Source organism: Sycon ciliatum, chromosome 1, assembly GCF_964019385.1.
Source record: "Sycon ciliatum chromosome 1, ocSycCili1.1, whole genome shotgun sequence".
Taxonomy (NCBI): Eukaryota; Metazoa; Porifera; class Calcarea; order Leucosolenida; family Sycettidae; genus Sycon; species Sycon ciliatum.
The window spans coordinates 38,827,439-38,845,589 of record NC_088643.1 but is presented as its reverse complement, the minus strand read 5'-3'; the positions used below and the strand labels follow the sequence as shown (position 1 = coordinate 38,845,589).

Below are 18,151 nucleotides of genomic sequence, written 5' to 3'. Positions count from 1 at the left end.
CTCCAAGGTTGTGCTGCTTCAACCTTCTTATTGAAATCTACATGTAAGCAAGAGTACATAACCCCCCCATCAGGTGTTGCATACTCTGGGGGGGGGGGTATGTACTCTTGATGTAAGCCTACACTAGTAGTAGTGAAGTAGAAGCTGCAGGAATACATCCAATTAGTTCACTCTCACTGTCTCTCAGAGCAATAAAATTAATATCACTAGATTGGCATCACATTAATTTATATATGAATCCACTGCTGCTTGCGTAAAGAAGCGAAAATCAAGACATCAAAAATCTACACAGAGCACCAGAAAAAATCAATAATCCTTACTCTCAGACCAGGGCTGTTTCCGCAGAATTCCCCTGGCTGTGTGGGATCAGTATAAAATTTTGCAATGCACTAATGCAGCTCAACGTCACTGGTCAACAGTGACTGCAGGTAGGTGGTATGAAAAAATTATGGTCACACAGGCAGACAGGGCAACACGGCAAGACTATGTGCCATATCAACAGCCTACACTACAGGTATTACTACACTTCCAGCGGTGCACAGCACTTAGACACTATCAGTAAATGCCGGGCCGGTCATAATGCATGTACCCGTAACACAGACACCACCAGCTCACTGTGAATAGTATGATGCACAAGGGTTGGTTCAAGGCCTGCTTTCTAGCCAGCAATGCTAATAATTATTATTATAGATTCCGAAAACTCTGAGTTTAAAAATGATGCCTGTGCTGACTATTCGACTACACTGCCAGCTCTCTTCCACTGCTGTATGCGTGATCAGTGTCATCGGATGTAGCACCGGAATCCTGTTTCAACTTCGAATATCCTTTGCCCAGCACACGAAGGGCAATGCCTGGCATAACTTTTGCTGAGACTGCTGCTGCAGATAGATCTTCTGACCCTCTCCCGGTCCCTGGCTCTGTTTCATCTTGGAGCAGGGATTCCTTGAGATTCGAATCGCAGTCACCTGCACGATTCTTTGACCCGTTTGCCTTCTTTTTTCGCTGCCTTCGCTTAAGAATGTTATCCACAACCCAGAACTGCAAAGCCTGTGGTACAGACAGAAATGCATATAAGCAAGCCCACACCATGAGAAACGTAAGATGGCGATACAACTTCTTGGAGAAAAATGTTAACTGCATTTTAGGAAGCTACATGTATCGGCAAGATGGACTGATGATTTATGAAAATAGTTTCAGCGAAAATTTGGCAAATAGTCCTCTCCAATTTCCTTTGATCTTATTTTCTCCCTTAAACAAAAGTTAGAAAGGCTTATGATCTGTCTTAATTTACTCAAGTATCATGCACCATTCATAAAACCTTTTCAAAGTTGGCGCACAAGTGAAAAATGAGACCAAAAGAAATGAAACCGGGCTCTCCTCCAGAAATCCACTGAAACCATTTTCAAATTTCATCTCCATCTTGCCAATTACTATTACTTCCAAAATGGCCCCTAAAAAGTCGTACCGCTCCAGCCACCTTGAGGCTAATAGTACATAATAGAAGCAAATCCACTGAAAAAGAGTAGAATATTTAGCTAACTTCATCCTTCCACATCACCACCCTCCTGACCGACCCATTTCTACCTACTGTACACTACCGCTCTAGTGAGGACAATTCCGTTCACACATTCCCTGGGAACTGTCCTCACGATGGCGGTGGTGTGTGCGGGTGGAATCAGGCGGTCAAAGCGCAGTGTGGAGTGGTACATGTGATACAGTTTCAAAACGAATCTAATTGTATGAGCACCTGAAAACCAACAAAGAAAATGAGCATACATTCTATGAGCATCGTTTGTTTCCTTTTAACCCTTTACCGGTCTACCATAAGCGTACCGATACTATAGTATCGGTACGTTTGGCCCTCATTTTTTTGGGGTCTTGTTGCTAGGAGACAGCTAAAATGGCGCTCTACGCGTAGCTGAGGTCCAAGGCTTTCTGACGATGTGCAAAACAACCATGCTTACCATACAAATTTTTGCCGTATCGATCGACTGAAGTTTGTTGAAATTTGAAAAGACGACCATCCGCCATGCGCGCATTTCAAGAATGCGAGTGCATCTCTTGGGGCCGTGTTTGACAAGCGCTCCGAGTGAGAGCAGTAACATCACCAGTCCAGGCTGGATGTCCCGGGAGGTTTTGCAGTGTAGTGTGTTGAGAAAAAGAGCTCCGTTGAGTCCTGCTAGTTCAAAAATATATCGTCCACGAATGAAGAAACAAAATTCTCCAAACAGAGAGGAAGCCTTCTTGCTGCCGACACGGCGACAGCGACTGTCACAAGGACTCGTCAGGTGCGATCAGCTGATTCGCCTGGCCGTGAGAATCACGGCATGCGTAAGCTCGCGCCTGAGTACTCATCTGAGCGAGAGTGAATCTGACGCGAGCAGCGCTGAGATGAACAAACCGAAACTGCGATATCGTGCAATGGGAATTGCTGCTGCTGGCGTATCGCCGATGGCGAGGTGTTGGTGTTCAATGGCGGTATTGTAGAGAGCCTACATTTCTTGTAAAGACGTAGCCCTTACCTGATTGTTTATCGTACGACTTCAGCTCCATCACGAACTTGGTATGCCCTTCGTGCTGGGATATTCGTGTATTTCATTCGCAATTGTATTTTCTCTCAACTTGAAGGGCTACCATGGGCCCTATCCTTGCCTGGACCTAGTCATATTTGAATTTTCTGGACGCGTTCAGGCACACAGATTTTGAAAATATATGGTTTACCCATACCTACATCACATGGTTCTTGAGTTATTGCTGGTTGTGTGTACATGTATTTGCGTGACCACCCCTCACATACATTGAGTTAGGCCGGCAAAGGGTTAAATACTCTTGACGTTTGGTACATACGCCTATACTTGAAAGGCGTACTTGGTAGGCTATAATTATAGAAATCCATTCTTTACTCACATTAAATACGAACGGAACAATGAGCATGACGATAACCATCCTGACAGTGGTGTTATGGATAGGCTCAAGGAGCACATCAGCAACCTACGAGAACAACAAATGCAGGCAGAGGAGAGAAAACACCACGGTAAACGACGAAACGTCTACTTATCCCGAGCTCCAGAGTGCTGTGTTGCCATACATGTATCCTATACACTGACATCAATACAAACGTGCAACAATCCGACTAAATCACAGCATGCTTGTTGCTGGCATACTATCACTGACAACAATGCACTTTGAAAAATAGATAATTATGTGTCTTCTTAACCCTTTAAGAGCCGCCCCATACTTGAATGCGTCGTAAACGACGCATTCAAATGCAAAACTTCAAAAGATCGTAACTCAGTCCAATCTCGCTCAAATCCAGTGATCGAAATACCCAGGGCCAAGAGAAAACTCTCACCTGTCGGAAGAAACAATCCGCGAAGCACTGCGGGCTACGGTTCCTGAGATAAATCACTCGTAAGTTGAGCCGCGATCGCGGCAATTTCAAAAGCGCGCAGTGCGACTTTAGTATTGAGAATTTTGAGACTTTTCGTCACGCTGGTTTACTCGAATTTGCACGGGTTTCACTGTTGATATTGTCAAGAGTACACAGCGAAAAAATTGGAACTCCACGATCGAGTAAAAATGAAATATCTGGAGCGGGACGCATTTAGGGCATTTTTCGTACTGTCGCTGCGATCTAGCGCTGGCTAGACGGTGTGCTGGCTATCATGATCGAAATCATTCTCTTCCTCTCGCGGAGACCTTTCCAGGAAGCCCTAGATTGTGAGGATTGAGTGAGTAGAACTGAAGCTATGATCCAAGGAACACGAAAAAATGCAGAATTTTGAAATTTTCCTGTGGCTCTTAAAGGGTTAAGTCGTCCGTATTCTCGAAGGTGTCATAGCACTCCTTTCCATTACCCCATTACTACAGATGCAGGCTAAAATGTATTATTTTCGCCATCTCGTAATATCTTAGCACCTTTATCCACTAGGTTTAGTGTTGGTTCGAACCTTCGAATTTGCAAATTACTATTCGAATAATCTTGAAGCACTGATAGATCGAATACATTTGAATAATTAAAAAGTTTCCATTTGAAAATTTGAATAATCAAGCATTTATTACACGTTTAGTTTCAAATTCTGGTCATTTCTGTACACCTTTCTTTGCTGTTTGAGTACTGATTGCAGTGCTGATAGATTCCAGGCTGATCATGACATACCGTGATCATTGGTGCCTTTATCACTTGCTAATTCAGACATTGCAGCCTGATAACCGATTGCTCACCTTTCTCCAGAAACCAGCTTGAACAAATCCCAGCACACATCCTTTTTCAATGAGCATAGCCAGCACGTACACTCCACACTGAATAAGCCAGTAACGCCACTGGAATGGCTCTCCTGAAACAAACCAAAAACATGCAGTGCAGATGCCATGCCGCAGAACGACCATCAATCAACAGAATAAGACACACGTGTAAGCACACTGAGTCAGAATGTATATTGTGCGCTCGGTTGATTGTCATCAGGGAGTCGGTGCATCTATAGAGACGACACGAGAGCATGGTACTGTACCCGGAACAATGTTACCTTTTGACCTGGGATTAGGTTGTTCGACGTGGCTCGTGATCCGTGAAATACTTCACCGTAACCTAAAGATCCCAAACGCGACCTATCCTGGTGATGGCGCGGGCAAGGGTACATAAATCAATCCTGCCCCAAGGGAAACTAGAACGGGCACCAAAGAAGTAAATCCCATACCGTTTTATATTATTAGTAGACACCCTTAGCAAAAAACGTTATGTTGTAACGGTATTATCGTAAGGGGGAAAATACCGTGATTTGGGTTCGACCTTTAGCAAGATGCACGCTATTTTTAGTACGCTGTTGGCACGAGAATAGCTTTGATTTCGCGCGGTACAACCATTTTTGTCACCATATACGCGATACAAGGTGAAATGCGTATGGACTATGCAATATTTGGCCAAAACACGTACCGTTGGTCACAACGATAAATCAGCCCCCATAACGTTTATACGCTGCAGCTTCAACGCTATTTGGGTGATCAAGGTACGAGTACCGTAAAAAATAGCGTTACCGTTGTTTGCTAAGGGTGTCTAGTGTCTCACTTGCCCGTGATATCTTCCTGCATGCCACGACTCCTTAGTTGTCCACATACTATCACTTAGAACAACTGCGCTTAGGTCTTAACTCACTGTGGGCACATCGTGTACTGTGATACTCTTGTACGGTACATGTTGCTTACAATGTATTGCCTTGCACCATATGCCGGGTCCTTGGAAACTGTACAATATACATGTACTATACCAGCTGATGAGACTGAACATGCCATGATCACACACTGACATAGCACAGGGGGAAACATATTCTATATCACCACCCTAGATAATGCCAGTAGTCACATCATGTTGCTGAATGCTGGTACATGTACCGCAGTACGAGTAGCCTTGACTCGGCAAATAGGTGAGGCATTGGAGCAGTCCACTCTAATGCGGCTTTGTACTCGTTTAGCCAGGCTTAGGTGGGTGGTGGCAAACCAAGCTACTCACCATACTCGCCCAAGTTCAAGCTTGGCCACAAGCGCACTTTACCAATGTACCTGGCAATAGCCAGAACAATGAAAATCACGATAAGGCCCAGTGTGCAGTCCAAGACAAAGTTGATCAGATACCTACAGAGGTGCAGGTGAATATCCGTGACAAGTGCACAACAGAAAACAACAAAAACACATGCACCCACGCATGCGCGCATGTACACACACGCGCGCACACACACACACGCGCACACACACACACACACACACACACACACACACATACACGCACAGAACGCACACAGCACAGCGGTATTAGCAAACACCGATGAAAGTAGGAGATACAATACGTAAACTGGAGGAATCCACAGGAATGTCAAATCGCACGTAAACAAGATCAGATTGAGAGACTGTGCATACTAGAGAGGTGGGAGGAGGAGGCGCGGGCGGATCCAGGATTTCCCATGGGATCTGGGGTCGGTTCTCCATCAGCCTCATCACAAGTGTTCAATGATGGCAGGCTTAGGAACTTTTCCGTCATACATAACTTTTCCCTTCAGAGTGCTTATAAGTTATAGTAGGGAGGTTCCGGAGTACGATTTTTCGTGCCAAAATCCATGGAGGCTCTACGGATTTTTTATACGTCGTTTTCGAGCAGTGAAAAGTTCCGGGGTACGGAACTTATGTGTTTGCCGTCATTGCCTAGGTTACGATCGCAAACACGTCACATTCCCGCGCTATGCCTTTTTATTTTGAAAATTTGTACCGAAATAAAAACTTCCCGCGAAAAATCGATGTTTCTCGTACGAAATTTGTACGCGAAAAATCTTTCTGCACCCGATGACGCAAATCTCCATACGAAGCATGGTTCGTATGAAAGCCAGTCCACACGGATTCTCGTGCCGAAAAATCGTATGGAGCACGCCTGGAAAAAAATCCGTAGCGCCCATACGGATTTTGGCACGGAAAATCGTACCCCGGAACCTCTCTAGTGCCGTAATGTGTGGTGGTGTGTGATGGTGTGTGGCGGTGTGTGATGATGTGTGATGATGTGTGATGGTGTATGATGGTGTACATATGATGGTGGACCGCACGGTTGGTACGGTAGCAGGTTTGTCGGCAAGTCGCACTCGCCATAACTGAACATGCGCTTTGGGTCATAGTGATCTAGTCATTGCTGGTGGCTTATACTACTACTTCAGTATAACTGGATACACTTCACTAGCTCTTTCTTTTGCATTTTCACTAGGGGTGAAACAATTATACCCAATACTCGACCACTCGCTCGGTTTTTCAAAAATAATCATACTCGGAATAAATCAGAGTACTCGTTCATACATTGTACATGCATTTACCACAGAAATCTGCAGTTACAGAGCAGCAGTCGGCAGATATTGATGTGCAGACTGTGTGGTGAACATTTGTTCACGAGTAGAGAGAGCCTAAATGACCCACCAACCAATATACCCGAGAAAAATGACTGCTACTCGGTTCAATCAGGGTTGTATCAGGTGATTTTCAGGCCCCTGGTGCAGTGTCTGCTGTCTGAGCCGGGTAATCCACCCGGTTGGGCGGCGCTTGGACCCGTTGAAAATATAGTGCCGGGTCACCTGTGACCCGGTTGGTACTTTACACTTTCGAACTTTGAAAGGACTGACTACATGGCTTGTATGTGTCAGATACTTCTTCTTCTTTCGTAATTTTCTAATTCCTGTCCTCTCTTTTCTAAATGCAGCTTATCCATTCGCATTTATATCATTGGGCGTACATGTGTACCCGGCGCCGACCCGGTTGAGATGGTTGCGCCAGATACACGTGTACCCGGCTGTCCTACAATCCTGGAGCAGACACTGCTGGTGTGCAATTTTTAGGAGATGAAGAATACTCGAATATTCGATCGGAGAAAATCAGAGTACTCAAACTCGGGATTTCAGTGCCAACCTTCACCCGTAATTTGCACCGTACTTACAGTACGATATTGACACATTATCCAGTCGTAATAACATACTACATTGTTGCACTGAGGTCTTTTATATACTTCAAAGTGGTAGAGTAGAGGAGAGAAAAGACTATAGTTGGTAGTTAATAAAGGCCAGGCGGGTACGCAGGGGGGGGGGTTGCCCGGAACCCCCCCCCCCCAAAATGTTCCGAATGTACCACTGTGCAATATTTTGGTAGGGTCCGCGATCGATCTGTAGACTTGCCAGGGCCGCCGGGGTGCCCTGCAGTGGCTATAGTACGGCATGCATACCAGTATGCGTGCGGTGCATTGCATACATGTGCATGTAAATGCAGTAAATGCAGTACATACGCCTACTAGAGCTGGAGCGTTGTGATATCCTTACTAGTGAGCTACCTCACGTGATAGATCATTATCTTTCTACTCCCCTACTCTAAGTTTGTATCAGCCGCGCATGCGTTTCCGTTGTGCTGCTGAGGTTCCATGTTGTTCTAGTTCGGCGTTCTAGCTTTGATCTTGGAGTCAACAGTTCCCCTTTTGTCTTGTCCTGAACTGCTCTGGTACATGGTGTGATCATAATATTTGGCGACGAAGTTCTTGATTCAGCTGCCACGATGAGCACAGTAAAATCATTGAACCCGTTTGATCTGGAACCGCCTGAGTCGATTGGCCCTCGTTGGGATAAATGGCAGGCTCGTTTCGATAATTATTTGATTGCAGCAAACATCACGGAAGACGAGCGGCAGAAAGCCCAGCTCTTGCACGGTGGCGGTGAGAACGTGTGTGACGTCTACCTCACCTTTGACAGCAGTAGTATTACAAGTTACAACGACTTGAAGGATGCTTTGACGGCTCACTTCAGTCCGAAGCGCAACAGGGAATACGAGATCGACCTACAGTCCATTTCAAAACTATAGACGCGTACCTAGGCAAAAACCGTTATGCCAGCATCTATACCACATAAAATCTGTGATAACTTTGTGCATAATTTTTTCGAAATTGGGCATCTGTTATCCAATCGTTTAGAAACTATATGAGAGTAATTGTGGAGCGGACCTGAGCAATATTCCGAAAACTATTCTCAAAAAGTTCCAGCCAAATTTGAAATATTTCAAAAACCCTACGCGTCTATAGTTTTGAAATGGACTGTACTTGTTCCGTCGTGAGCGTAGAGTCATACACATGCAGTTCAGTTCAGACAGACAGTGCACTGATACACATGACTGGTGCTGTATGCAGCATGCTGGATGATTGCATGCAGTAGATCTACGAGACGGTCATGTGAACATGGTGAAAGTCACCAGCGGTCATAGTGGGCGGCGATAATAAAAGCAAGATCAACATGCGTCTGTCACATCATACCCTGTCATGTAACTCGCTTTTCAGTTCTTATTTCGGCAGAGAAGATTTTCGCTGTAACTCAGAGTGCGAGAAGCAGTTCGTTGTGTCGTTGTTTGTGCCTGGATCATGTCGAAATGAAAGGGGACTTTGCTGGTCTTCTTCTCTTCTGAACCATCTAGATCAGGGAAACGAGCAAGGAATGTGGAGTCTTTTTCCTGGGCCGAAGTGCCTAGTGCATCCTGCTCGGACACAGCAACTGTGACTCTGCAAAGTCCGAGCGAATCCAATACAGTTCCGAGTACTAGCAGTAGTGACTGAGAGCTTCAGTACTCTCCCTCCTGAGATTCTCCAAAATCGCCTGCAGATGCCGGTTCTGTTCACTATCGGCAGTAGGGTCTGCGGCACACCCAATTGGAGAACGGTGTCCTTCTGTCACGAATGATGTTCTCACCAACATGACTCGTGCAAAGCAAACGCTGTGAGAGCACAGCCACTTGACTCACCATCGAAATGCACTGGAAGATACAGCGGTGTTTCTTTGCCACATGAAGAGGGTCAGTTGTCAGTAGAGCAGCAGATGCAGTTGCAAGCAGCTAGAACCATTGAATGGAATTGGAAGATTCTCGGTTCCATCTTGAAATGCATCGCGTTTCGCAGGAAGCAAAATATTCCACTGCGTGGGTATCGGAACGAGAGCGCACCTATTCAGGATGGTTCGCTTTGTGACCTGTCTGGCAATCCAGGTGTTGTGAAACGACAAGTTCTCGAGAGTGAAAGGCCTTCTCGCTTGTGACATTGTGTTCGTTTCAATGCAGCTGTATCCCGACTCCGCCGTACCGCTGATGTTTACGATGTGGCATACGCTACAGGCGCTATGTGCGGTTTGCTGTGTGCGCTGTAGTTGTATGTTGCATGTGTATGCTTTTCTCATATACGCTGTCATTTTCACGCTATAACTACCTGGTGGTTTTAGTGTTAGTTATTCAGTTGTTCGTCACTCATTGTTGTTAGTAGATGGAAGTGAAATATACTGTTGAGAATAAATAGTTGTCCTCGTGCCGTGTGGGGTCCTTCGTTCCTGACACTTTAGAGAACCAGAGGGTTCACAACATTTGGCGACCACGCCAGGATACGAAGCGAGCATGGCACAGGAACTATGGATCATTGAAGCCAGCTTCATCGCCAACGGAATTCGGTATGGATTTGAAGGCGATAGGTTGAGAGAATACGTGGAGAAGAGGCTCCGACAGAGCGAGGAGTTTGAAGAGCGCAGTGCTAGACGGCAAGAGTGTGCGCTCCGCGCAGAGTTTAACGAAAAGCTCAAGAAGATGGCCGAGCGCATTGCCGCCAGTACATATTATGAGGAAGCAAAGCGAGATTTGCTTGCCTCGCCCGGAAGGACGCCGGAAGGCGTGTAAGACTTTGCTTACAGACAAGCAGCGGTCAGAAGAGTGCTTGAAGCCAGTGGCAGGATCAGATCCAAGGCCCACTGCGTCGGTACAGAGCGTGGCAACATCGGTCGGAGACGCTCAGAAGCAGCTGGAGTCTCGGCCGAACGACGTAGAAGCGCAAGACGTAGAAGCGCAAGACGTAGAAGCGCAAGACGTAGAAGCGCAAGACGTAGAGGCGCAAGACGTAGAGGCGCAAGGCGTAGAGGCGCAAGAGTTGGAGGCGCAAGAGTTGGAGGCGCAAGACGAAGAGGCGCAAGAGGCGCAAGAGTTAGAGGCGCAAGAGTTAGAGGCGCAAGAGTTAGAGGCGCAAGAGTTAGAGGCGCAAGAGTTAGAGGCGCAAGAGTTAGAGGCGCAAGAGTTAGAGGCGCAAGAGTTAGAGGCGCAAGACATAAAAGCGCAAGGCGTAGAAGATAAGGAAACGAGAAGGGCGATACTGGTTAGCACGGAAGAAGTAAGCGGCGAGACTGTGTGGAACACGGAGATCGAATGTAGGTTATCTGGTCCAGCGTCCGCCCCACGAGGCAGTGGCCCCGTGACTGTGTTGTGTGTGACAGCCCAGATCGGCAAGCTTGGTGTTGAGACTGTTGAGGTGAAGCCGTTCGGTGCGGAATCAAGCCAACGGCGGATGGACAAGTTCGCCATCACGATCCTGGGTAGCTCCGCAGTCATTCCGGTATGTGCTCTCGTGAAGCCAACGTTAGAGCTTGATCTGAAATGCGCGAGTCTGCAGACCATTGCTCAGTTGGCAGAAATGTTGAGCACTGGTAATATTCTACCTTGGCCACCCCCACAGCAGCGGATGGCTCGTTCTGGGCGTGTAGTCAGAGCCCCCATCGTTTTGACTTAGGAGTTGTTGTACGGCGGTGAGAAGCCGTTTGGTGGGGAGAATGTTGTGAAACGACAAGTTCTCGAGAGTGAAAGGCCTTCTCGCTTGTGACATTGTGTTCGTTTCAATGCAGCTGTATCCCGACTCCGCCGTACCGCTGATGTTTACGACGTGGCATACGCTACAGGCGCTATGTGCGGTTTGCTGTGTGCGCTGTAGTTGTATGTTGTATGTGTATGCTTTTCTCATATACGCTGTCATTTTCACGCTATAACTACCCGGTGGTTTTAGTGTTAGTTATTCAGTTGTTCGTCATTCATTGTTGTTAGTAGATGGAAGTGAAATATACTGTTGAGAATAAATAGTTGTCCTCGTGCCGTGTGGGGTCGTTCGTTCCTGATACTTTAGAGAACCAGAGGGTTCACAACACCAGGCAATGTTCAGGCGCTTCTGCAGTTCCAGATGGAGGCTGGTGATGAAGTTCTGGAGCAGCACTTTTCGACAGCTGACAAGACTGCCCAGTACAGGTCACCCCGTATCCAGAATGCCCTTATTGGAGCATGTTGCCAATGGATCCAGCAGCGCATCATTGCTGACGTGAAGAAATCCAAGTTTTTCTCTGTCTGCGCAGATGAAGCAGCAGATGCATCAAACAAGGAGCAATCGCCACTAGTATTGCGGTCCGTGGACAGCAGTGGAGCCATTTGGGAACAGCTGGTTGAGTTCGTTCTTCGCGACACCGGCACCACTGGCGAAGCAATTGCTGGCAAGATACTTGCCAGCCTGGACAAGGGTACGACGGAGCAGGGAATATGGCAGGGCGTGCCCAAGGCACAGCAGCACGGATACTGGAGCAGTGTCCATCGGCGTTTTGCATGCACTGCGGTGCACATGCCCTGGACCTTTGTGTAATCAACGCATGTGGAACTCAGGCTGTGCGCAACGTGCATGGGGCGTTGGAGGAGGTATACCTCGTCTTCCAGTACTCACCGAAACGACAGCAACTCCTGGAGGCCAGAGAACATCAAAAAGCTGGAATATGTGTCACACACCAAGCTCATCAACCTATGCAAGACCCGGTGGGTAGCACGTATTGCTGTGTATGAGTCATTCGCAGAGCTCCTGCCAGCCGTCACTGTCGTATTTGAGGATATCGCAACGGGCCAAGGTTGGAACGTGGAGTCCACACGAAAAGCCAACAGCCTGTTGGCCGCTATTCGGAAATTCCCGTTTATCCATGCCTTTGTTGGCACCAAGCATGGTCTGGTATTTGTCAAGGTCTCACGACATTCCTGCAGGGTCGTGCACAAGACATCGCCTGTGCCTATGGAGAAGTGTCTGTGGTGACAAAGGCTGTCGAGAAAGTTAAAACTCGTTGGTTGTGATTCAGTTGGAAACCCCCTACAGATGACCCTGTGTACACACCTGAAGGCTGATCTACCGATGTCGGTACGACACCGATGTTCAATCCGCATACCGGTATGCAATTTTTACAGTACAATGTACAATGTTGTGTGGAAACCAGCTCTCATGGTCACACCTCTACAGAAATACCGTACCCCTACAGACTTCTACCAGCCTCAAGCCTGGCAGAGACGGTAGAGGAAAGTAGAATCTACCGTTTGAGGTAGAAAAACGAACACATCAGAGCCTAGCTGGTGTTTGTGAGAACTCACCAAGTGCATGGATCTTCAATTTGATTGAAAGACGAGACGAGAACGTTCAGACTGTGCACCACCCCAGCACCAACGATTTGCTTTGTCGTATCCGCTAACCTAACAAACACATTTGAGGGCAATTGGCAAGACAATGCATGGCTTAGGACAGAAGATGTAAACATGATAAGTTGACAAGCAGTGTGCTGAAGATCTTTATGCAAGTAGAGCACTAAGTAGTACTAAGTACACCTTACACAATACACATGCAGACTGCTGTGCCATGCAAGTAGAGCAGCAAGCACACAATACACATGCAGACTGCTGTGCCATGCAAGTAGAGCAGCAAGCACACAATACACATGCAGACTGCTGTGCCATGCAAGTAGAGCAGCAAGTGCACAATACACATGCAGACTGCTGTGCCATGCAAGTAGAGCAGCAAGTGCACAATACACATGCAGACTGCTGTGCCATGCAAGTAGAGCAGCAAGTGCACAATACACATGCAGACTGCTGTGCCATGCAAGTAGAGCAGCAAGCGCACAATACACATGCAGACTGCTGTGCCATGCAAGTAGAGCAGCAAGCGCACAATACACATGCAGACTGCTGTGCCATGCAAGTAGAGCAGCAAGTACACAATACACATGCAGGCTGCTGTGCCATGCAAGTAGAGCAGCAAGCACACAATACACATGCAGACCGCCAAGGCGTGTAGGGCCCGGGACACTCACCATACGGCACACGGTCGCTTCTCATGCGCTGACTCACGGTACCATTTCACTAAATAATTGCATGGAAACAGAAGCACACGCACACACACACACGCACACACACACACGCACACACGCACGCACACACACACACACACACAAACCAATGGAGAAAGGGAGGCAGCATGTAGTCATAATCCGGTATTACTACCACCACATGTACCGCAGTGCTGGACAGTGAAGTGCGACCAGTCCCCTGAGACATGTGTCATGAGTTACCCTGTGAGCGTGAGGGCATCAACGATTGCTTGCCTCACTCACGGCAACGGCCAGCACTGTACAGCACAGTATGAATAATTGCTTCGCGCCGACATAGTAGATTGCTTGCATAGTATTAAAAGCGGCTTTGTTCATCATTGCCTCAATTTCTACCATTGCTGTTGACTGCCTTGTTCGTTTTACACTTATGCAATGGCACCTATGCATAAAATATGGCTGCAGGCTTTTTGCGGGGCAACTTGCCCTGTATTTGGCAGGAACAGCCAGCCCTAGTATACTTGTGAGTATGACTGTACACAGGTCATGAACCTTTCTATGCAGGGGCTGGTATCACAGTGTGTACGGCTTGCTCTGCGAAACCAAACGGCGCGGGAAGATTAGGCATAGCTCCCATTGCAGCCTTCTGAAATTTACACCAACTTGCTGGGCAGGTCGACATTGCTATCCCTGGCATGTTCACTAGAGCAATGTTACATGGTGCAGCACATTATAAAACGATTGTCACCTGCAAACTTTACAAATGATCTGACAACTTTGTACCGGTAGTTGAACCAGAGGGCGCATCTTCTTGTGTTGTACATGTGCTTGGTGCGACGTAAAGAGCACGCCGAAAATCGCGAACCAAAGTGTAGGGAGAGCGGCTCTGCTGCCATACTCGGGGGAACCTACCCACATGGGACAAAGCCCGTACAATTTTCCCGCGGAAGGCAACATCTACACCCGGGCCCCCAAAGACCTCGGCGTACGAAAACGTCATCTTTGCATAGTTGGGTGAGCGAGCTCCCCACGCTGCACCGGGGTCACCTATACCATTCTCTACCCTGGCTGTTGTAGGACCTATTGGCATTGCTTATTTGTAAGATTACCACATACTAAGTCTGGTCTAGTATATCTTATGGACATTGCTGCCATTTGTAGTGCATTGGGCATTGCTGCTTTTAAGGGTGCATTCTTATTCTCTCTAGCTTCTCGGAGAAAGTTCTCCTGGAAGTCGGAAGAAACTGGGATAATTTAGGAACGCGTCTCGAAGAATTCGGAGATCTTTTGCATACAGTCAACTTCGCTAATAACGACTGCGGATATAACGACAATTCGCGAATAACAACAGAATTTCCATGCCCAGAGCAAAGTCCCATCTAACTGTAACACATATAATGAGACTTCGGGTATAACGACACTTCGCAAATAAGGACACTTTTCTAATGCCCTGCCGAGTGTCGTTATACGCAAAGTTGACTGCATGTGAAGCACCAAAGGGGCAGCGATCTTCAGTGACACGAACATAGTACGCACTGTGTGTATGCGAAAAGGGAATGTCGTACACTCATGATCAACACGTGGCCTTTAGCAGTAGTTCGCATGTGTTGACCCCAAACCGCGGGAATCTCCAAAGTTTCAATCCACTCTGAAGTTTGGAGAGCTTGGAGAGCTTTGGAGAGTCTCCTAAAATTCAGAGAGGATGAATGACGGACTCTCATTCATATTATGTCCGCGAATTCGAAACGTGCACACTGTAGTACATGCACGCACACACACGCGCGCACTCACGCACCCGAACACACACACCCGAACACACACACACACACACACACACACACGCACACACATACACACTCACACACATACATACACACATGATCCAAACTCGCCACCACCGCCAATCCCCTTCGAAACTGTTCTCCATATTATCAAGAGTACATAACCCCCCAGAGTGTGCAACGCCTGATCCAGCTCTGCATAGGGTCTTGGTCGAGCGGAATCGGATCTTTGCGTCATAATACCGTACACATCTGAGGGGAACCCGGGGAGTCGCGGGTACTCTTGGATCAAAAACAATGGTGCCCTGCCTCGAGACCGGCCTTGCGCTGGTGTGAAGTGTACGCATGACATCAGAAGATCCGATTCCGCTCGACCAAGACCCTACACAGAGCTGGATCGGCGTTGCACACTCTGGGGGGTTATGTACTCTTGATATTATTGATATGATTGTGGCTCATAATGACATAATTATGCAAACTTGAATTTCAGCCACAAAATATCACTTCTGCGACAGCATGCAGCTTGCGATAGCACACCAGAAGCATTTTCTTGTCGCAAGTGTCGCATGTCGTTTTACACATCATTCAGTATAATTGATGTTATCATAGACCATACGCAAGCTTATACTTTAGTACTTAGTACTTCTAAGTTACAGTAATACTCACGTAACAGAGTGCTAAACGCCAAGGCAGCCAGTATCGTTTGCACAATAACAGCGTTTCTATCCATCAAGTGGCACTTCTTACTGTCACCACCACCATCGCTAGCCGTGGTAAACGGTGCTGCAGAGATGCTTGGGCCAATCGAAAAATTATTGCTTACATAGCTGCTGCCATTGATGGTGATGTTCAAACTGGACGATACCAAAGCGCCCAGCTGCATCTTCGCGACTAACGTTCGCCAGAATGGACTTTAGGGTTAGGCGTGGTAGAAATGTGTTTCCAGAACTAGAACCATCGCGCACACGGTGTAGGCTATCATCGAATCAACCTGTTACACTGGCAACACTGTTTTCACACAGGAAAGAAAACTAACTGCTACCAGATAGCCTGTCCTTGATAGAGTGAAGATAATCAGTCTGATCCAGCACAAAAACTGAGACGAGCTGAGACGCATGCTGACTGAATACAATGGCTATTGGCATTGCGCTACTTCTAAAGTAGCCATGACCTGGCTAGTACTGCTTCATACATCAATGGCATGCACTTGACAGTCACACAAAGAAATGCAGTGATTTCAAGATCTACCCGAGTGTTCCCCTCAAATCGCCGGTGTGCACGCAGTAGTTTTATCAAAACTGGGACTGTACAGTCATGTACTCGAGAGTCGAGTCGTGGAAGTCGTCTTTTGTGCGCAGTACGAGCCTGTACGCGAGTACGGTATACGAGCAAATCTTCCCGCCTACGGTATACGAGCAAATCTTCCAGTCCATTATGTATGGATGAACTGTGTACAATATTATCCTTTTGCTGTTTGTAGAATAATGATGACAGTCATTGACCAGTTTTGAGACAAAATCCGTTAGAATTTCAAATATCTGGTCTTACAGTATTGCTGAACCCACAAAATAATTGTGATGCAGATTGTAAAGAACCATTCAAGTAAGGTACAAGACATGTAGTACAGTCGTGGCCAAAGAAATCCGACCTGCGAGTCAAAAGTAGCGCCGCATATATCGCATTTCCATTTCAATTACATCATGCATGTTCCCAAAACTGATTCGAGGGCCACATGAGCCTAGGCCTGGTCGGATTTCTTCGGCCACGACTGTAGTAGTCACCATGGTCACGCACCCACAAAAATGATAATAATTATTGCAGGATCATGATTATTAGAATTGCCAAGCATGCCTACAAATCCAAAGAACATGCCAATAATATTGAAAATGGAATCGGCCAACATTATGAATAATTAAGACGGTGGTGACATTGGTAAAAGGCGACATCGGCCGAGAAATGATGGGCCAATTGACCTCTTCTGCAAATATGGGTAGACGGTAAACGAGGGAGTTGTAGTACCGGACCGGTAGTAGTGAGATAAACCTGTTTGTGAGACTCCCGACCCCTACAAACTAAGCCCTGGGGTACACTACGCTGCGTAGCAGGAAGAGCCATGTCGGCCCGGGTGTGTGTGATCCCCAGTAGGGCACTGACTGTCCCGGTAAGGGCTCATGGCTCCTTCCTGCTACTAGTACATGACACTGCGTCCCGCCCCAACAACTACATGTAGTTACCATGGCTACAGTGATATGATAATATCACCTCGGTTTTCATGGTTACACTGCAATGTTGAAGGTTCGATGGACTTCTCGTGTGCTCTGGATGGCAGTCGTGAGTCAGTCACGTGTCAAGTTAAGTCGGCGGAAGAGCGCGAGCTCCAATGTGGGGAGCAAACCCATTCCTACAATGCAGTAGCTTTAAAAAAGGTCTTCATCAAATCATTCATGTAGTACTGACCTCTGTTGTCTTCCCTTTCCTTTATTGGCCTTTTAGTCGATACCATGTAATTAGACAAATTAGCCTGTTTGTTCTTCGACTCTAAACAAACAAACAAACAAACAAACAAACAAACAACAACAACAACAACAACAACAAACAAACAACAACACCAAACAACAACAACAACAACAACAACAACAACAACAACAACAACAACAACAACAACAACAACAACAACAACAACAACAACAACAACAACAACAACAACAACAACAACAACATGTACATGCAGTACAGAGTACCAGCCAGGGGGCCATGCCCCATCCTTTCATACAGTTCATGTCTGATATAGTGGGTAGTACACAAGACCTCCTCAGCGGCATACATTCGCTGGTGACCAACCGGGCCGGTTCCGGTGGGCCTGTACAAGAAGCACAGACATGCAATGCAGAATAC

At 46.9% G+C, this 18,151-nt stretch overlaps 1 protein-coding gene across 1 annotated transcript; it reads right to left on the bottom strand.

Moving 5' to 3' along the window:
* Positions 1–162: 162 nt before the first annotated feature.
* Positions 163–16,427, bottom strand: LOC135824736 (store-operated calcium entry regulator STIMATE-like). The gene is made up of 7 exons (XM_065337446.1): positions 15,923–16,427; positions 13,461–13,509; positions 12,745–12,843; positions 5,507–5,628; positions 4,225–4,337; positions 2,908–2,991; positions 163–1,047 (listed from the first exon to the last, which is right to left on the bottom strand). The coding sequence occupies exons 1-7, from the start codon at positions 16,137–16,139 to the stop codon at positions 739–741; spliced, it is 993 nt and encodes a 330-aa protein (XP_065193518.1). The 5' UTR covers positions 16,140–16,427; the 3' UTR covers positions 163–738.
* Positions 16,428–18,151: the final 1,724 nt, after the last annotated feature.